This window comes from Natrix helvetica, assembly GCF_964273705.1.
Source record: "Natrix helvetica genome assembly, chromosome: 4".
NCBI lineage: Eukaryota > Metazoa > Chordata > Lepidosauria > Squamata > Natricidae > Natrix > Natrix helvetica.
Genome location: NC_138550.1, coordinates 57,603,327 through 57,624,792, shown reverse-complemented (window position 1 = coordinate 57,624,792; position 21,466 = coordinate 57,603,327). Strand labels below are relative to the sequence as shown.

Sequence of the window (21,466 nt, the reverse complement as noted above, 5' to 3'; positions counted from 1 at the left end):
GCAACAAACCCTACAGTCAAACGCAACTGGACAGGGGAAACCTTTATCTTTTTATTTTACAAACAAGGGAACTGGTTGCGCTATGTTTAAATCCCACGAAAATATTAGAACTTCCGTGTTCTTTTTTATTTATTTAGATGGAACCACTCCTCCGGCTTGTTGCCATTTGCGTCCATTTTCTAAACCCCACTGCCTTTCTCATTGTAATAACCTGTTACTTTTAAAGTCAATGCTAACATAAAGGTATACTCACCACTCAAATCTGTAGCAAGGGAGACTGTCATATTCTTCTTGAAAGAAGATGGTGGTGCTGTACTGTTTCTTTCATGAGACCAAGAGCTGTTATTTCCCCCAATGTATCTATCAAGGGTATGGTTCAAAGCATGAAATTTGGCGTTTTTGGTTACATTCACGGCTCTAACATTCTCAGAACTTCTTTCAATTGAGAAGCCAGTTGTGCTAGCCTCCACTGTAGATTCATTGCTCTTAAAAGAATAGTTTTCTATGTTTGAAACTCCAGGTGATGATGTCATTGAAGAGTTTTGCTGATCTTGGGTGGTCCATCTCTCTTCAGCTACAGTTCCATTTGAGATTGTTACATTGCCCGACCATTTTGGAGCCAAAGTAACTGTTTCTGGGCTATTTAAGGTGCTATCCTTCCTGAAATTCCCTGATATGTTCATCTTTTGAGATGTTGCCAATGTCTTCTCTGCTGGAAGAGTGCTTGACTCCTGGATGCCACTAGAGGGCAGCACTGTTGCTTCAGTATACTTAGTGAAAGATGACACTTCCTGTATTTCTGCCTTTGAGAAAGGTGTGGTAGTTGTATAATCAGTTACATTTGATCCCTGTGTAGTAACAGGATCCACAATTTCACCTGAATAGCAACATTTTGTACATAATAAGTATCAATATAATAACAGAGAGTGATATTTCCTTTCATTTATGCATGAAAAAAATATTAAGTTAGCTGAAACGAATTAATTATACAAATGAAACAGTAGATAGCCCTGTTCATGCACTACTCCATGTAAGTAGGCTCCAAGCTCTAAATAATGCAGGACACATGTTACACCTTCTTGTTCACTATACTCCTCAAACTTCACCTGTTGAAAAAATTCAAAAGGGAACTAAACAAGAATGTTCAGGGGAGGTGGGAGCACAACTATACAATCAATTTCTTTCCCCTTTCTTACATGTGACATGTATGCAACACACATCAAAAAAATTGTGGGATTTGAGAGGGGAGGAGCCGAAGTCGCAATGGCACGACGTGCAATCCCAATGCTCTGACATCGCAGTTGATACTTTTGCCACTGGGTGGTCCAAACGGACCTAAACCCTCCCGCAGAGATGGTGAACAGGAAGAATATGTCTTGCTGATCTCAGGGACATCGCAAAGTCCCTGATTGATCCAAGAGAAGTTCTTCAAGCCAGTGACAAAAAATCCAGCCATTTGGCTGATGAAGTCGGGGCGACTCCAAAACGGAAGGATGTGGAAAGAGAAAGTGTTTCCAGCTGAGGAATTTTTACTGTTTTAAAAGTAACTGCCTATAAAAAAAACTTAAAATTAATTTAAATTGGAGAACAGAAGAAATAAGTGGCGAAATTATATTTGGACTGGTTTTGGACAGTGGGTTATTTTACTTTTTTTTTTTTCAAGAAGTTTTATTGGTTTTTTTAAAACATTTATGCGGAAAAGGGTAAGTGGAATGGTTACAAATTTTGGCAGTTGCAAGTGTGGCAGACGCCCCCTCCCTCCAGACTCCTAGGTTACATCAAAATATCAAACCTTAATACATAATCATAAAAAATCAGCATATTAATTCTAGAAAAAATAATTTTAAATCAGTTTATATAGTTATAATATATAGTCTAGTTATAAATTCATTATTACTTTCGGTCTGTTTATAACATTGTGGTTTTCTTATTTATTTTTGTGATCTGAGCTTTCTTGGTGTTGCCCCTTCACCCCCCGCTGGCAGAGCTCCGGCCCCTCCCGTGTCCTGTATGACCGTTGTAGTGTCTTCTGTTTTTTCTAGGTTCGCTTTATTTTTTTCCATAAAGGCCTGTGCCTCTATGGGTGTGTTGATTCTGATTCTTGTCTCCTCCCAGAATATCAGCATACCTTCAGGCATCAACCATCTAAACCACACCCCCTTCTGGTATAATTTATTCGCCAATTGCGAATAGCTTTTCCTTTTTTCCCTAATTTTTTTGGGAATCTGCTTCAGAATGGTTATCTCCCTGTCGTGGTATGTCAGTGTTTGCCCCCTTTGTACACCCAGAATTTCATCTCTTGTGGTTTTCCTAAGGAATTTAATATGAACCTCCCTGGGTACATTATGTGTTCTGGCATATGCTGAATTCACTCTATAGGCTAGGTCTATCTCCCATTCCATCTGCTGTTTATCTTTGTGTATGTATTCAGCTAAAATATTAGTCATAATGTCCCTTATATTTTCCCCATCTGCTTCTATTACATTTTGAAATCTAAGATAAAAGGACATTCTCTCAAACTCTGTTTTCATTTGTTGGATGTCGAGTTCTTTGTTCCCCTTCTGTAAAGCCTCTACCCCCCCTTTCGCCTCCGCCACCCCACCCTCCACAAGGTCCAGTCTCTGTAAGTTCTTAAAGATTTGGGCTTGATTCTCTTTAATTTCATCTTTCATTTCCCTTAACTGTTTCTTAATTTCCTCCTGGCCCTGTAAAATTTGTTGAAGCATTTGTTGAAAGTCTATCTCTGTAGTCTTGGGTTGCATCAGTTCTGTTATCTTTGACTGTGTAGCTGGACTAGACGTTGCAGACGTTGGGGCAGAAGTAGCAAAGCCAGGCTTTCCAGGAGGTGGTCTTTTTGGAGACATGGTTTATGAAGCAAGGAGATCAGTCAGAGTAGAAACTGGGCAGCTGGAGAAGTAGAGCAGGCAGGCGAATTCAGAAGGCAGAGGATCCAAACAGGTGGGAGTTTCTTTAGTCACTCTAGCGATAGATGAAAGTTTTTTCTCCAAAGAGTTCAGAAAATAACAATCCACAAGAGATTCCTCTGGGTGACTCGGAGACAAAGACCGGAAGCCTGAATTTTAAAGGTGGAGTCAGGTTTCACAGTTCATGAAGACAACGGAAGTGTGCCATCTTGCCCTGCCAGCTTTGGGCTCAGAGGCATAATAAAATTTTAAAAGTTCAGAAAGTTCTCAGTTCACCCATAAGTTCTGGAGCTAAGTCCAATGAAAGTCACTTTTATGGGGGTGAGGCATCATTAGTTGGCTCTCCCCCCTCCTCCTTCCCCTGGGGGTTAAAGCAAAATCTTCTCAAGCCGCTTGTCCAAGGGAGGGGGGAAATCCCCCTCCCTCTAGCCGCACCTCTAGCAAGGATCCAAAAGTTTAACTTTTTAAAAGTGCTGAAAAGTCCATCAATTCAAAAGAGAGGGAATGAAGAAAGGAAGCCTCTCACCATACTGCCGCTGCTTCGTTCATGAGTGCGTTCTCCGATCGGCATGGAGCGAGACGCACGCGCGCCCTCCAAAACTGCTCCCCGATGCCTAGAACGAAGCGGAGAAGCCCCCGCCAGCCGACGCCGACGCCAGGACCCTCCGCGAGCCGTTCCCTCGGCAGGACGCCTCTCCGGGGCGTCCTGTGCCCCCCCAGAAGCGGGGGAAGCCCACCGGGAGAGCGGGAGCAGGCAAAGGCTTGCCTGTCGCCGTAGCCGCCGGAACCGGAAGTCCGGGTTATTTTACTTTTTAAATGCTATCTTCACGGATGGAATTTATGCAAGCCTTTTAAAACGAATGAATTAAGTTTCCTTCTATTTTTTTTTCTTTTACTATTCTCTGTAATCTATGGACTACAATTCTCCTCTTTCATTATTGTGGGTGTTTTTCTAACTCATTTAAGAATCGGATGTTTTTTTAACTTGAAATACAAAAAAGATACAAAAAGAAACAAAGAAATTGTAACATTGTAACACTGCTACTCGGAGGCTGGGGGTTTGTGTATTGGAATTTTTTTTTTTCACTGATTATCCTTGGCTTGACACTTCAAGGTCTCACAGCTTGTTTATAGAGAGTGATGAGTAAAAAAGCACACAGATGTTCCTTTGAAGTATATTTTTAACCAGAGAAAGGTGGAATATTATTGTGAATCTATGCTTAATCCTGTTAAAACCTTCTAAGCTAGAGCAGCAGTGTTTGTTAGCTGGAGATAATGACACAATTTCAACAGCAGAAAGAAGTTTTAAGTCTGCAAAAGATACTCTCAGAAATGCAGAAATTATCAGATACACGTGAGAGGATAGAGAAGAAGTTGGAAGACTTAGTGCACCTAACAGCAAAATATGATGAAGAAGTTGAAGATGCTAATCAAATGGAAAAAGTGGCAGTTACAATCCTAAAAAATCGAAGAGGAAAATAAATATAAAGAAATTAAAATTGCTGATATTTATGGTGATTGGTTTGTCTCTGAAAAGGGAAAGACTGGAATACTGAAAGAGGAATTAAATGGAGGGGAAATCTACTCCAGATGGCAAGATACAGAAGGGAAAACAAAAAAAAAATTATGGATTTAAAGAGAAAAATTTTATTAGCAATATCATTGATAACACTACCGTCAATCAAAGGTAAGCTGATTAAGGAAACAGAAGAAGGGCATCGAAATTACATGAGAGATTCTATAAGCAAAGAGTTGCTAAGAGGAGTCCATGCAAAGTTAATTAAGGAGATGATTAGAAGACTGACCCCACAAATGGCAGAAGATATGAGACTGTTTTGCTACTGGAAAGATACAGGTTGATAGATGGAAGAGTATAATTTAAAACTAGCTAAACTTAGCGAAATTTAGTGATAATAGATATAGTTAAATAAATAATTGATAATGATAATAATGTATACAATGTGTAGTGTTATGATAAGTAATATCTGGAAATGAATATTGAATGGTACCCATGAAAGGAAGATTAGAAACCCTTTTGGATTATATATAAAGGTTAATAAAAAAAAGAACTAAGTTAGATTCAGTTAAGTCTTGATTATTAGGGGAGAAATGATATGTTGCAGGATATAATCAAATAAAGGAGGGATAATGATAATAATACAACCAGGGGTTGTAACACAAATATATATAGAGACTTACAGAAAGACGGCAGCTCCGATCACATTTTAAGCCCACAGCTTGAAGATGGCAGGTGAGATCCTGCCGATATATATATATATATATATATATATATATATATATATATATATATATATATATATATATATATATATATATATATATATATATATATATATATATATATATATATATATATATATATATATATATGTATGGGTACAACATAAGGAAATATGATGTAAATTGTAAACAGTGATTTGGAAAGAAGGATTAGAAAACTTTGTTATTAAATATTATAGATGTTTAGCTAGAATAGAACATAAGGATTTAGTGTCATTGAAGGATTTTAGAAATAATAAATGAAATGCCAGTATGTGGTTATGTATTAAATCTTGGTATATATTTATGATGAAAGACGTTTAAACAATTATAGTCAAATGAAAATGGAGGTATGATGATGGTAACATGTAAAAATATCTGAGTTAAAATACTTGAGTTAATATGAATTATGCTTGATGACTGTGGAAGAGATGCACAAAAGTCTTTTGTAACCAACTGATACACTTTCTACAGTATATAAAAAAGAAAGATCTTTTGGCAGTGGCCGCTCTGGGTGCACACTCTATGACTGTGGGCCAGTTGCCTGCAGAGTGTACAACCATAGAGAGTGCGCCCAGAGCGGCCACTGCTGAAAGAGTCAGTTGGAAGCCGCGGAAAAAGCCAGGCTAGGATGGCGGCGGAGGTGCCCCGGCTCCGTAATCGCCAAGCCACGGGAGCTGGGTGGCGGTGAACAGGCACTCACGGCTTGGCGATACCCCTAGGTCAGTGAATGGTGCTGTGCCCAGCTGCAAAGGGGGTTTGCCGGGTGGCTGCTCGTGAGTGTGGTCGCTTCATGGCTATTGTGTTGTGCTGCTGGGCACAGTGTTGCTCACCAACCTAGTGGTATCCCGAAGGTGCCAAGCAATCCAAATACCTTTGCCTCCTCCCAGGTTCCCGCGGCTTGGCACCTTTGGGATACTGCTAGGTTAGTGAGCGGCGCTCTGCATGGCTGCAGGTGGGGGGTTGTCCAGGGGGCTTATATGCAGGGGGGGACTTATATTTTTGTCCACCAGAAAAAATGTGGCATGGCTGTATTATGAGGACATGTCGTATTTTCGGGAAAACACGGTAGTTACAGCCACTATCTTGACTTTTTTTAACAATCTCTCCCACAGCCAGATGTAATTATAACGCATCCTCTATGTCAGTGGGTCTCAACCTTCCTAATGCCGCGACCCTTTAATACAGTTCCTTATGTTGTGGTGACCCCCAACCATAAAATTATTTTATGTTTTCCGTATTTTTTCGAAAATATGTATTTTCCAATGGTCTTAGGCGACCCCTGTGAAAGGGTCATTCGACCCCCAAAGGGGTCCCAACCCACAGGTTGAGAACCACTGCTCTATGACATGGATGTCAAACTCGTCACATCACATGACATTTCATGACGTTTTCCTCCTTCACAGAATTGAGGTGAGCGTGGCCTGCATGTGACACTTTTGGCCCATGGAATGCCAGTTTAACACCCCTGCTCTATGTGATCTGAGTGCATCAGACTCCTAATCAAACAAAATCAGATTATTTTCAGGATTGCTTTTCCCATTATGAAGCTGCTTACTTATCTAGTTCCTTAGGAGAGACTTTTTTGAAGATGTTTGATGGTGAAATAGTGGGCCTTTTCCTATGTGGCTTCAGGTCTGTGAATCATGCTCCCTAAGGACATTTGTTTTATCATCTCTTTTTGAAGGTGATAAAAATACATCTCTTTTACCAAGCTTTACGTTATTCATTGCTTTAAATGCTTATTTTAATTCTGGTTTTGATTTTAATCATATTAACTTGTTACATTTTTGAAAATTATTGTACACTACCTTGAATGTTGGAAAAAGCAGTATAATAAATTTAATAATTGATTTTTAAAAATAATAAAATCAAAGAACCCTCACAGGGGTTTAATGCATCAAAGAAGACACTTTCTTAATTCATGGGACTAAACAAATCCTCATATTAAGACCGTAATACAATGAGAGGTAAAACATATGAAAACAGACAAATTAATAAAATCTTAATGCTTCCCAAATCTTAATTAGACACTAATTAAGACACTTCAGATTTACAGTACAATCAGATCAAATTAGGGAGCTTTTTAAGAAACAGATTTACACGTTAGAAAAATATTTTCAATTGAATAAAATAGTAATAATAAAATTGCATACTGTACCTGTTTTCACAATTCTACTGGAGGTAACATTTTTGCCACAAACTTCATAGCTGATGTTCATTGTATACATTACATCTGCTTCTAGATTTAACACAGTTAGCTTCATATCTGTGATTTCCATTCTTTCAACAAGTTCCTTGCCTTTGTACACTTCTACTCGGAACGAATGGTTCTGCGAAGAATTTATACTCCAAGATGCTTCAAAACTGCTGCTAGTTACATTGAAGATCTTGTGGTTTCTAATAGAAGGAGGATCTGCAACAACAAATGTGTGAGCGTTATCATATTTGAGGGAAATAAAAACTTTCAGCCATATATTGTATGGCTAAGGAATGATAGACATGTACTTCAATTGCATAAAATAGTTTGTTCAGTATTTCCTTTTAGCAATAAATGAACTCAATGCAGAATTTGATTCATGGCTGAGGGGCAGAAATGCTTTCCTCAACCTTTAGGGTAGAAATAAAATATTTGGGCATTCCTAATTGGGATGCTATGCAAAATAATAACAACAACAACACCCTGTCTTTAGAAGGGCAGCCTTTTGTGTGGTTTCTGAAAATGTGTACATTTTTGCCATGGAATGAAATTAAACACTAAGCTATTTACGATTCAAGTTGTTTATCTGGAAATAGATGCTCTTACTCTTATTTTGGCTGGACCTAAGTGGCCAGGGATTGTGTTTTCTATTTCACATTAATATAATAAGTAAGTGGTTGTTCCACTAAGTTCATTTGCTACTCGGCAAGTAGTACACATTTTTTTTATTTATTCATTAAATGTATATGCCATCCATCTTGTTGGAGGTGATACCAAGGATAATCTTACAAAACGATGAAGCCTGTTCTATTTCTTGCTGTCATTTGGCTAAAGAAGGTGAAGAATGAAACTAGTCATTAGAGCTGATTGGAAATTCAGTCTGTCAAATACTACTCACCATTTCTGGCAAGTAAAAGATCAATTTTTAGTTAGTCTTCCTCTTGGAACCAAAGGAACTTTACTCAAAAGTGCCCAGACATCAGTTTACCTGTTCTGTTATAATCAACTCATTTTATTCAAGTCTAGCAAATGCACACAAAATTCAGATTTCTGGATTAAACTAAAATAATTATTTGGCTATAATTTCCCAAGCAGCTCATGCCTTCCGTTATAAATGTTATGTTCAAATGCTTATTTTTTCCTGCTCTAGAGCTTCTGGTGCATTTCTTTGTGCAGTTGGGACATGTAAAAATGTTCCACTAAATTCAACAGAAAAAATGTACATTTGCCTTCACATCAAGGCTAGCAAAGTGAAAATGTCATCACATGTGTCCCTCAAGATCAGGATTGTTTCCACTGAACATGTGGGACTAATGGACTATTTCTGTTGGCCCCAAGGGTTGAATGGTCAGGTTAAAAGCTGACCATTCAGATTGTTAGGGGCACAGTGAAGAAAAAGGAAACAAGTGGTTCAGTAATTGTGTCTTTATTTTGAAGCTTTTTTGTTGTTGTAAAAAGTTTTTATTGGTTTTAAAACATTTATAGGGAAAAGGTAATAGGGTACATAGAAAATTTTAGTAGCTCCCATGTTAGCAGTATAAATCCCCCCAAATTTCACACTTCTATAATTTTGGAAATAACATGTAAAGGGTAGCATAAACAAAATTCTTACTTTATATCAACAATGTGTTCAATCATCTCTTTCTTTGTCACTTTCTAGTATATCAACAATTGCAATAATATTTCAGATATATTTATTTTTGTGACCTGAGCCTTTTCGATATTGCTCCCACCTCCCTGTCCCCAGGTGGAGCCATGCCCCCCCCTTCTCCATATCTATTTTTGAAGCTTAAACTATTTGAAGACTAGTACCAGGGGTGGGTTTCTGCAGGTACGGTATGGTACGCACCTACCAGATGGTCAAATTTACCGTGCCTTTCAGTACCAGTTGGTCCGGTGGCACCGTACCGGAATGCTGCTACCCCTGGCCTGCCCACCCCCGCTCGCTCCCCCCGCCCACCTGGTTACCACTCAATCTCTCTCTCTCTCTCTCTCTCTCTCTCTTCCCGCCTCACCATACTTGCAAAGTGTGGCATGAGGGGCAGAAGCCCCTGAACCCAGCGGGAAGCCTAAGCAAAGGAGGAGATGGAGAGCTGGGTGGAGGAAGGGGGAAACCCTAGCGAGGGCTGCCTGCCACCAACTCAACTCCACGCAGAGCGGGCTGCAGAGGGTGCCATAAGGCAGGTTGATCAGGGTGGTGTGCTGCTGCAAGAAGCTGTGCTACTACTGCTGGAGCTGCGTTGCCTCGCTGGGTTTGGGGGCTTCTGTCCTTCGTGCTGCACTTTGCAGCTGCCAGAGCCCTGCACAGATATCTTTGGGGTGCTGGGCAACCTGGTTCTGGGGATTCCACCCCCCAAAAAGATGTGCACCAGACAGGATGCCAGCGGCACTCAGAGCCGGGCTGCACGCAGAGGAGCTGGCGGCCGGGGTGCCATGAAGCAACACCAGCCAGCATGCTCCTCAAGAAGAGTCCCAGGGGCAAGGATGGCACTGCTGGGCCCTCCTCCGCTGCCCAGCAACGTGCCGCAACCACCGTGTCAAGTAGGCCAGGCAAGGTCACAGCCATGGCCACAGCCCAGGATTGGGTAGCCAATGGGGGGCACTGCCCAGCCGGCCCTCCCTCAGCAGCAGTGGCAAGCTCCACAATGTCACCTTCAAGGTAAACGGCGGGTGTGGGCGCCACTTGGCCGGGGCAGGGGGCTCACCCGGCGCCCACCCAGCCACCACTCAACGGGCAGGCGGGCGAACAGGTGGAGGATTGCCCTGGCCTGACTGGCAGCTGGCGCGACAGAGGCGGTATGGCTTGGGGAGGGTTGGCGGGCACAAACGGCGCCTGTCTTCCCTGGTCAGGCTGGAGCACGTGAGGCTTTTTCAAACAGCCAAACAAATTTCCCTCAGTTGAAAACAAGGTGACTGTGAAAGACAAGGCAGCGCACCCTGCCTTGTTCAAACAGCAGAAGAAGGAACAGGAGAGGAGTTCCATGCGGGGCTTTTCAAACAGCTGAACTCCTCTCCTGATCCTTCTTCTGTTGTTTGAACAAGGCGGGGTGCGCTGCCTTGTCTTTCACAGCCGCCTTGTTTCCAATTGAGGTGGGGGGAAGAAATCCTTGGCATGGATTCCCCCCAGTTGGAAACGAGGCGGCTGTGAAAGACAAGGTAGCGCACCCCGCCTTGTTCAAACAGCAGAAGAAGGAACAGGAGAGTAGTTCCACAAGGGGCTTTTCAAACAGCCGAACTCTCCTCCTGTTCCTCAGGTAGGCTGGATCGGGAGCACACGCCAGGCTGTTGCTCCTCCTGCCACTGTCGGTGCGAATCTCGTGAGGGGAAGAGAAAAAATAATAAAAGGCTCCGTGGCAGCGGAACCAGCCAGCCATGGAGCGACCCACCCTGCTCCCCCGCCCGGCAGAGTTTTTTTCCCCCTCAGCTTGAGAGAGAGAAGGAAAGAAAGAAAAAGAGAAAGAAAGAAAGAAAGTTGGAGAGAGAGAGACAAGAAAGAGGAAGGAAGGATGGATGGAAGGAAGGAAGGAAGGAAGGAAGGAAGGAAGGAAGGAAGGAAGGAAGGAAGGAAGGAAGGAAGGAAAAGAAAGAAAATAAGTGGGGGAGAGAGACACAAGAAAGAAAGAAGGAAGAAAGAAAAGAAAGAAGAAAGAAAGAAAGAAAGAAAGAAAGAAAGAAAGAAAGAAGGAAGGAAAGAGAAAGAGAACATGATCACAATTGAGCCGAAAATTTTGGTTGCTAAGCAAGAGCGTTGTTAAGTGAGTTTCACCACATTTTCAAACTTGGCCATGCCCACCCAGTCACACAACCACAAAGCCACTCCCACCCGGTCACATGACCACTGAGCCACTCCCACAAAGCAGGCCACACCTACAGAATAAGTTCTAAAAAAATTTGAAACCCACCACTGACTAGTACCATATAACTGAATGTGCACGCAAGCTTTTTTTTTTACTGTTTTCTCCAATCTGATCCCTTCTAAATGTATTAAACTGAAATTCCTATTACTGCTGGTCAGGAGATTAAGCACCAATATATGACATCTTACGATAATCATTAACATTCTTTAAGCAACAATCTATAAAAGATCTCAGCTTCAGCACTTCAGTCTATAAATCTAACTTTTTCAAATGATCTTAAGATTTTAAGAAAGTCTTCAAGGCAAAAGCTTTCTGATAAACTATACTGAACAGTAATCTATTGTTCTGAAATAGTAAGCTATACGTAGAAACAAAATGTGTCAGTGGGTCCATTAATTTGTTTCATTTACATAAAAATTCATTGGTTCCTTTATATACAGAGAAATGCTAAATAAATAATAGTATAATAGTATAATAACAATTAAAAGAGCAAACATGCTAAAATAAAGTAGATCCCACAGGCCTTAAAGAAAACAAAATTTTAAAACAAATGAATTTTAAAATATAAAGCAACTTACCACATTCAGAATCTACTGATACATTAATGTCAGGTAATGCAGATCTTGAATTTCTCAACAAATTAGAAGAATGCACATTTTTAATCAGAATGTTGGGTATATCATGATCACAATCTGGATCAAAGAAAAGATTAATGAAACATGACCACAAGCCAGTAAAGGTATTCCTAAAAGCTAGTTGAAATATTTAACCAGTTGTGGAATGTAGAGACAATATAGAGACAATGGTTTGTTATATAGTGTACTTATTTCTGCCTTCTTTTAACATTTATCTATCCTCCTATTACTTCTGATCTGTTAATGAAAAATGACCCAAAAATGGTTTAACTTCAGATAATATCTCCCTTTGTATCTTTTGATAAACACTGGAACCCAAAGGATGTTCCATTGAGTGCTCTGCTCTTTGAAAGCAAGGGAAAGGAATAAAAAGAGAGGGATTTTTAATGGTTGTCTGGATAACAAACACACACACACCCTAAACACATCCTGGACCTGACCAACCACTGCCTAACCAACACATACTTTATCCATAATGGACAAAGATACAAACAGATAGAAGAAGCACCCATGGGATCACCCCTCTCACCCGTCATCGCAAACTTATACATGGAACATTTTGAAACTAACGCCTTAGATAAATCTGAACAGAAACCCAAACTCTGGCTTAGATATGTTGATGACACTTTCATGATTTGGCCACACAGGAAAGAAAAACTGGACAACTTCCTCACACATCTCAACAGCCTACACCCCAAAATACAGTCCACTATGGAAATAGAAGCAAACAACCAACTTCCCTTTCTGGATGTCCTAATCTACAAAAAAACCAATGGCTTCCTAGGACACACCATCTACAGGGGAAAAAAACACACACCAGCCACTACTTAAATGCACAATCGCATCACCACCCTGCACAGATCAACTCTGGAGCCAAGACCCTCACCTTCAGAACCAAACACCTAGCCGACAAAGACCACCTGAAAACTGAATTACACTCTCTCACAAATGTATTAGTCTCCAACAAATTCCAAAGAAAAACAATTACCAACCTATTCCAAAGGGATACTCCCCTCCCCAAAACCAAGACACAGGACAGGACAACGGCCTTACATCAAAGGCACCACAGATAAAATCAGCAAAATTCTCCACAAACACAGTATCAAGACAGCCTTCAACACTGACCAAAAATAGCCAACATCTTAAGAAACCCCAAAGACAAAATCCAGCTAGAAAACCAAGGAGTCGGGGAAGGAGCCAACGTTGCGATGATACGGACGTGTGGTCTGGGAACTCCGAGATCACAGCTGATACTTTTACTGCTGGGTGATCCATCTGGACCTAAACCGTCCCGAAGAGATGGTGACAGGGAAGAGTAAGTCTTGCTGATCTCAGGGACATTGCAAAGTCCCTGATTGAGCCAAGAGAATCTCTTCTAGCCGGCAATAGAAGCACAGCCCCAAGCTGTGCTTCTATTGTGCCACAAGTTGGGACAGCTCCGCAACCAGAGGCAAGCGGAAAGAGAAAGTATGTCCATCTGGTGAGGAAATGTTATTTTTACAAAAGAGACTGCCCAAAAAAGATTAAAACCAAATTAAACTTGTAAAGAAAAGAAAATAACCGGCGAATTTAAGCTATTTTGGACAGTGTGTTACCCTTTTTTAAATCATCTTCTATAGATGGAAGTTTTGCAAACACTTCCTACTTTTTAAAGTGAAAGTATTGGCTTTTCTTCTACTACTTTTCTTTTACCTATGGATTAAATCTTTTTTTTTTACTTTCACAATACTGGCTTGGATGGGGTATTTTTTCTTTTTATTTTGTTCCATTTAAGAGCCTTGTTTCTTTTAAGCTTCGAATATAAAGAGGATATAAAAGGAATATAAAGAGAGCAGTAACATCAGAAGGAAAAGGACTTACACTACCACTAGGAGGTTGGGGGCTGAGTTCTGGAAATATTTTTCTCTCTCTTTTCTTTGATCATTTTGATCTTGCATGTCAAAAGTTTTAGCTTGCAAAGAGATAAGATGGGTTGTTTATGCAGGTGCCCTTTGGATGTCTCTTTGGCAGCGAGAGAGAAGTGAAAAACAAAGCTTTGTTTTCCAACTAGAGTGGCAGTGTTTATAAATTGGACAATGACACAATACCAAGAAGAAACCATAACATTACAACAGATTATGTTTGAAATTCAAAAATGATTAGAAACATCAGAGGGAATTGAGAAGAAATTGGAAAATATAGATGGTAATATAACAAAATTTGATGAAATTGAAGATAGCCAGCTAATGGAAAAAGTGCGGGTTAGAGTCTCAAACACCCAAAGGAAAAATGAACAAAGAGGCAAGATAACTGTAGATATTGACAGTGATCTGAGCGTGGTTGGAAATGGAAACAATGGAACATGGAAAGGGAAGAAAGATGGAAAGGAGCTCTACCCCAGATTTCAAGGTATAGAAGAAGAAAAAAGAGAAGAATTGATGGATTTAAGGATAGGAACTTTGACAAAAGCACTACTGATAACCAAAGATAAGCTTATTAAAGAAGCTGATGGAGGGTTTTGAGAATTTATAAGACATGCAACAAGCAACAAGGTGTGAAGAGAAGTCCACGCAAAGTTGGTTAAGGAAATAATCAGAAGATTAATCCCACATAAGGCAAAAGAAATAAGATTGTACTACTACTGGAAAGACGCAGGTTGAGATATGAAAACTATTCACAGCTAAATAGTTAAAATTAGAGCATTATGTTAAAAATGAAGTGATAATGAATATAGCTAGATAGATAATTGATAATGATATAATGTATACATATATATTGGTTCGACAAGAGGAAATTTGGTATAAATTTTAAATGGTGACCATGAAAGGAAGTTTTGAAACTTAGTTATGTATGAAAGCCTATAATATTGAAATTGGGTATAAATTGTAAACAGTGATTAGGTTTAGAAAGTTTGTTATCAAACATAATTAATTTTTATTTAGAACGTTTCACAAAGATAGAATGTTGTTGGATGATATTGAAAATAGACAATGGAATGCCATTATGTGGTTTTTCTTTGAATTTTGGAATATTAGTTATAAAGGGAATGTTAAAACAACTATAGTCATATGAAGGATGAGGTATGATGATAGTAATATATATATAAATATATTTGATGTAAAATATATAATTTGATATGGATTATAGGTGATGACTGTGGAAGGGATGCACGAAAGTTCTTTGTAACCAATTGACACACTTTTTATAATTTGTAATGGAATATGTTTTTATGGTGTTTGTTGTGTCTTGTTTGTTTGTGTCTATTCAAAAATTAAAAAAATTAAAAACCAAGGAGTCTACGAAATACCATGCAAAATCTGCCCTGCAACATACATAGGACAAATGAACAAGAGAAAAAATGCACACATCGCAGAACACAAGAATGCAGTAAGAAAAAAAGAAAAAACTTCCTCCCTTTTAAAGCTACAGGACATGAAATTAATTTTGAAGGAACCAGGTTAATCTCCAAAACAGAACACTTCAACAAGAAAATAATTATGGAAGCTATCAAAATAGAGAAACACCCCCACAACATGAATAAACATGACGATACCTCCCACCTACCAGACATCTGGAAACCAGCCCTAGTCAACAAACGAGCCCCAGCCACCACCCAGGCCGTTATAACACGAAACAACAATAGACACACACAGCCAGCACCAATCAGCACCAATCTACCAATCATGATACAACCACACAACCAATCATTCCACTTACTGAAACAAAGCCAGCACTCCACACCCACCCACCAAGATTTATAGAAAGACGGCAGCTCTGATCACACTTTAAGCCCAAAACCCAGCCTGAAGATGGCGAGTGAGTCCTATCTACGTATACCGATCACAACCATTAAAAAACCCATCTCTTTTTATTCCTTTTCCTTGCTTTCAAAGATCAGATTACTCAACTGAATACACACACACACACACACACACACACCACTTATACCTGCAGGTTTCCTGCCATCCCCCTCAAATTTATTTTTTATTATTTTGATTAAGAAAAATAAATGGGTAATTAGAACGTTAAAAAACCCATGCTGTGGCCTCTGATCTCATCTAATTTACAAGACACAGAATGGCAATTGTAGCCAAATGCTTTAATCAGAAATACTGTATGTCCAGTTATTCAGAAAAACAAAAGATAAAAGTAAAATGATAGAGAGCATCTTGGGAATAGGAGATAAAGAGGGTGGTGGGAAGCAACTTCGCTAGTTTACCTTTCAGAAATTGTAGGGGTTGTGACTGGCCATACCCTCAATGGTAACCTTTTTGACCCATGATATATAATCAAACTAAACAAAGTTTTATCCTTGTCTCCCTACAGACAGGATATATTTGCCCTAGATAAATACTAGATTGCATGTCTATAGATCAATAATTGCATTTGCTGAAATAAGTTTTAGATTAGTTGTTATACAAGCTTTTGGGGTTTTTTTTTTCTACATTTTTCCCCAGATTAAAGAACAAGTAAAATTAGGCCTTAAGAAACAGTGTAGGTGCTGCTTTAACTCTTGATTGCATTGAAGTGAAAGCAGTCATTGTATTAAGGTCTTGATGTGAATGTTAATTTTACTATGTGACTAAATACTACCGCAAAAGATAAATTTGTATTGTGATCTTCAGTTTTTAGTTCATCACATATGACAAACTGTAGTTGAGAGTCACATAATGTGTATAAGAGATTGACTCTTTTCTGAAGCCGCCCCCCCTCCTCACATCCTAAAAAATGCCTGTCACACTAGAGACCCTATTTTCTAATCCTGAAAATCCAAACACAAAGTAAAACCAGAAATTTTTAAAAAATCTCTCCATTTAATAGAGCTGCTCTTCAGTCAAATATATCTGAAATAATAACCTTTTACAACAATGTCAATAACTTCAGATACTCCGATCACAATTTTCTTCAGCAAAGAAGAAATATTGTCCAATGGAACCATTTGCTGCAGACCAACCAGGACATGAGACACTAATGTGTTTGCATAAATTTCTGACTTGGTTGTCTGGATATGATACACAGAGATTTTCATGGGCCACAATGCTCCAGTAATCTGGAAAAAGAGAGAAACTCTTCTTGAATCTTATAAAATACCACTGTAGACAAGTAAATAATTTTTCTTTAAATTCTATATATAAAATGAAAAACAATGCAATCCAAATTAGATCCTTTCTAACACTCTAAAAACTATGTTTCAATATTAACACATGATAACTCTATTGAAGAGGCATTATTTTAGTCAGAAATTTATAATTTATTACTTTAATTACATTGAAATATGTTTTAAGCAATTTTAACAATATTTAATAAATATTCAACATTATTCATTTTAAGAATAATAATTTGTTTTCATGTTCAAGCAATGTATTTGTCTGCAAACACACCGGAAAAAGGGGTTTATCTGAAATGTAAGAGGAACTATATATTCTATAACTTCTTTTCCAGTAGGTGGCAGTCCAATGTAGGCTGGGCTTTCTTACATCAACAGAAATATACAGTACAGTTTATATATTACTATTCCATTGATTCATACCACAGAGTGCAAAAAGCGTGAATGATTCAGAAGTCTTGGAGCTACTTTGTATAATTCACTGAAATCCGTTTTCACAAGGGCTGATACATTATACCAGTACTTTGTCACTGTTCGTTCTAGAATTGGAAAGAGAAAACAATCAGGTGGTAGTCAGAACTTTACATTAGTGCATAGGTGCTGAACTAACATAGTGGTCTTCTCATTTTCAGTGGTCTTGATTAACTGCTGAGACTCACAAGGTGTGACAATGTACTGTATGCATTGAATCAACCAATCAGAATTATCTATGAGACTCATATATTCTGCATCGTAATTGTTCTCTTTTGTTTGAAAACCCTGACAGAATTTTGAAACACACCTGAAATATCAGATCAAGGTTACCCAAGAAGGAAAGACCCACAAATCAGATCTTCTGCCTCAACTCCCCTATATCCGAAGAAGAAAAGAATAAGTAGCATGATACTATTTTACTACTATACCTTCTGGAACAGGATCTGAACAGTGGGTTCCCGTAGATGTCTTACAGCACTTTTTATATCCTGGACAATCCATGTCAGACACACATGAACTCTTTACTGCTTCCACTATCTTCATGGGACAGGCACCAGGTTTTGAAGCAAACTCGCTGGATCTGTTTATGGCTATAAAACAGAACATTTTACAAGAAAAGGTGCATTCACTGGCCAGGATTCTAGTTTCTTTAGGTACATCTAAGAGCCTAACCATCCTCAATGGAATTTATTTTGAATCAAACTTTGCCAATCCCTATGAACATCAGATTCAAAAGTTCCTTTCCACAGAATTTTGAAGAAGCAGAGAAGAAAATATTCTTAACTCAATAGGTTCTAGTCCCAGAGTCAATTGTCAACCATTGGAGACACCTGCTAGTGTTCCCTCTCTCTTTAATTGTTGTTACCTTGTCTAAGTCATGACTAATGTCAAGGCAAAACATGAAGGCAGGGATAGAGAGAGAGAGCAAGAATAAAGTCCCTGCTTCCATACCTCTGTCCAGATTGTATTTATATTCCCCTCTGAGAAACCTAAATGTGGATTTAGATCTTTAATTATACAATATCAGAAGCTCTTGCTGCAACTCGCTTTATTTCTGTATTAGGGTAATAAACCTTATCTGAAGTTGAATGCCATGCCTGAAACCATTGTTAATTTGGATATTAGTCTGCCTTTAAGATGAAACCAAATCTTTTGCTGGTGAAAAAAGATAGTCAAGAGAGTTTTGAATTGGCATCAGACACTTTACATAAATTATGCCGGTCCTTTTTCACACTAGCTTCCAGCTTACTTTGGAACAAAATTTGAGACATGGGCTTTCATCCACAGAAGTAAAGAGCTGTACACTATTTGGAAACCCAGTATATTCCTAGTTCTTTACTTTTTATGATTCCTTTCTAAACTTTTACGAAAAGTGATTTTGAGGTTTGAAGAGTGGCTCTCTGAGGAAAGGTTTCTACGTTGATAATGGAAGGCCTTCTCCAGAGAAGCCTGCTAAACTTCAGACCAGTTTTCATTCTGACAATCAACTTATTTATTTCTTGGCACCACCAGTATTTTTAAAAGATGATTATTTTAATCCTTTTGATAGTTTAGTAGTTTTAGTGCCTATATGTATTGCTTGATTCTTTTGACTCTACCTTTTTCAAATATAGTTGATTTTTTATATTATACTGAATTATTTTGGATTGTTATAGATTTCATCATATTATTTTACATGATTGCAACAACACATAGAATTACCATTAGTGGTGATTAATAATTATATAATTTTTCAATAATGTGGAAAATATTATCAACCCTTTCATAATAATAATTATTAGAATTTCACCCAATCCATGAGAGTCAGAATAGCAGTGAAATAGCCCATGGAAGGGATTCACTGTAGTATCTCATACAAACTGTTCTGGCATGAAAATGACACAATGAGTTGTGACATCAAAACGCAAGAGTTGTGACCTCTTATGCATTTGCACTCAATATGACTTGTGGACTTCAACTCCCAGAATTTTTGGAGTTGAAGTCCACAAATCATAAAAGGGCCATAGTTCCTTCCTGAGCTGATATCAAAGCTGATATCAAAAATCTGATGTCAAAGATCAATCCCACCTATTTTAAGGCAATTTGCCTGGTTTAATGCAGACATTTATTAATCAACATAAAAGGAGCAATAAATGATGGCAATTATATTTCAACTGTAAAAAAATATCTGACTTGATCAGAAACTTTGCAGGCCAGCAACATTTTGTGCAAAAATTTGGTGACTAAAGTTTCCAGCAATGCAGAAATCTAAATCCAGTTCCAATTCAAGTAATCTTTATATGCCAGCTAAGCAGATGAAAATGAAAGCCAGCCTCTCACATCTGTACCTCACTGATAACAAGACCTAACAGCATTCCAGTACTCTAATCAGAGAAATATGAATGTCAGCCACTCCCTTGACCTTAATGATGAATAAACAGTCAGTACTTCCCCCCCTCATTTCAGAAATGACTTTCGCCTAGAGTATATCATTGCCAAGAGATGCTATTTTGTATGAATCCTTCTGCTAGAATGCTTAGCAGAGGTTATGAGCATTTCATTTCATCAGCTCTAAAAGTGCATTTAATCACCCAGAAGTGATGCTTTTCCCACCAAAGCTAATTGCACCCAGGGAGGGGAAACATGTGACCCTTCAGTTGTTCCTGAACAAAAATTCCCAGCATCCCTCATTTCTGGCTATCCTGGGAATTATAGTCCAATACCATCCAGAAAGCCAACAATTCTACACTCTTGACTGCTAGAAATAAGCAAGAAATAAAGGAAAATAGAAAGATAAAAAGCACAAAGCAACCATATGCAAATAATTTAACAAAACTTCAATTAATTCAAAACAAATAGGCTCCAAGCTAAAAGAATCTTACAAAGTAAGTGGGAGCTAATGTATCTATATCAGTTATTGATAACAAAAAATATCAATGCCCAAATAATTTTATAATCTTAGTCTAGTATTTATAGCATAAACCTCTAGCATGTTTCTGAAAAGACTGTCAAGTTGTCATTATTACAGGAGTCATTCTCAGGAGCGAAGCCAATTCTCAGAGATCCCTGGAAAAATGTTACCTAGTCAGTGTCTTCCCTAGCAAAAAGCCTCCTGAAAACCATGTAATAATAATGGAAATACAAAGAATTGTTATGGTGCTTCTGCTTTTTTCCAAAAGGTTTTATTTACTGTGTTTTTGTATTTATTTTTTTAACTCTGCCAGGTCTGTCGTATGTTCTGAAAGGTTTTCTGACTAAGAGATTATGGCTTTTGTAAGAGAAATATTCATAAGTAGCCTGATATGCTAAGATGAGATAAGGACAATTCAGTATGATTCATATTCCCATGACAACTACTGCATCCAGAAAGCCAGTAAATGGCTGGTGCACATTTTATGTGGCTGATTCATTTGTTGCTTGCTAGCAAACCATTTGCAATACATATAAAACTTCTTGAGAGGTTCTGTCTCAGAAAATCACAGCCAATCACAATTTGCCAGGGAATATTTTCCTATATGTTAATTAATCAATAAAATTAGTAGTGGCAAGAAAGAGAAAAGCACCCCATAAAAGTTTTTAAAAATGTTAACCCAGGAGCTACATTTCTAAAAGTATGGGGGAAAGCCAAGACAACACTCTAATTCCATTTAATTTAATTTATTTAGTTATTGTTAAATCTAATTGATTAAATTAATATAATTCATCATCTATTTAATAGGCTCCTCCTAATTTTAAATAAAGCAATTTCAGTTATGATAGAATAGAGTCACAGTGTGGCCAAAGTTATCTGCTACTTAAACTGACTTTTGGGTATGCTATATAGATACAAATATAGCATCCAAAGAATAGACTCTCAAGTGACAGCATCCAGGGAAAATCTAAAGTGCTCTAAACACCTCTCATTTCTAATTATTTCGAATCCAGACATAAATACGTACTTTAATATCAAGGGAAACATTAAGAGTCATTCAGTAACACACTTTTAATACTGTCCACTGATGAATAAATAATGAAAAGAAAAAGTTGATAAA

General features: G+C 38.4%; 1 protein-coding gene across 1 annotated transcript in view; it reads right to left on the bottom strand.

Moving 5' to 3' along the window:
* The window catches only part of UMODL1 (uromodulin like 1), a gene marked incomplete at its 3' end in the record, with an annotated part of 44,510 nt that overhangs the window by 14,983 nt on the left and 8,061 nt on the right, over positions 1–21,466 (bottom strand). The window contains exons 3-7 of the mRNA XM_081953169.1: positions 17,885–18,046; positions 17,406–17,521; positions 16,740–16,925; positions 7,366–7,690; positions 254–877 (exon numbers count right to left, since the gene is read on the bottom strand). Of these exons, the coding sequence (XP_081809295.1) occupies positions 254–877; positions 7,366–7,690; positions 16,740–16,925; positions 17,406–17,521; positions 17,885–18,046 (1,413 nt within the window). The remainder of the gene's footprint in view (positions 1–253; positions 878–7,365; positions 7,691–16,739; positions 16,926–17,405; positions 17,522–17,884; positions 18,047–21,466) is intronic.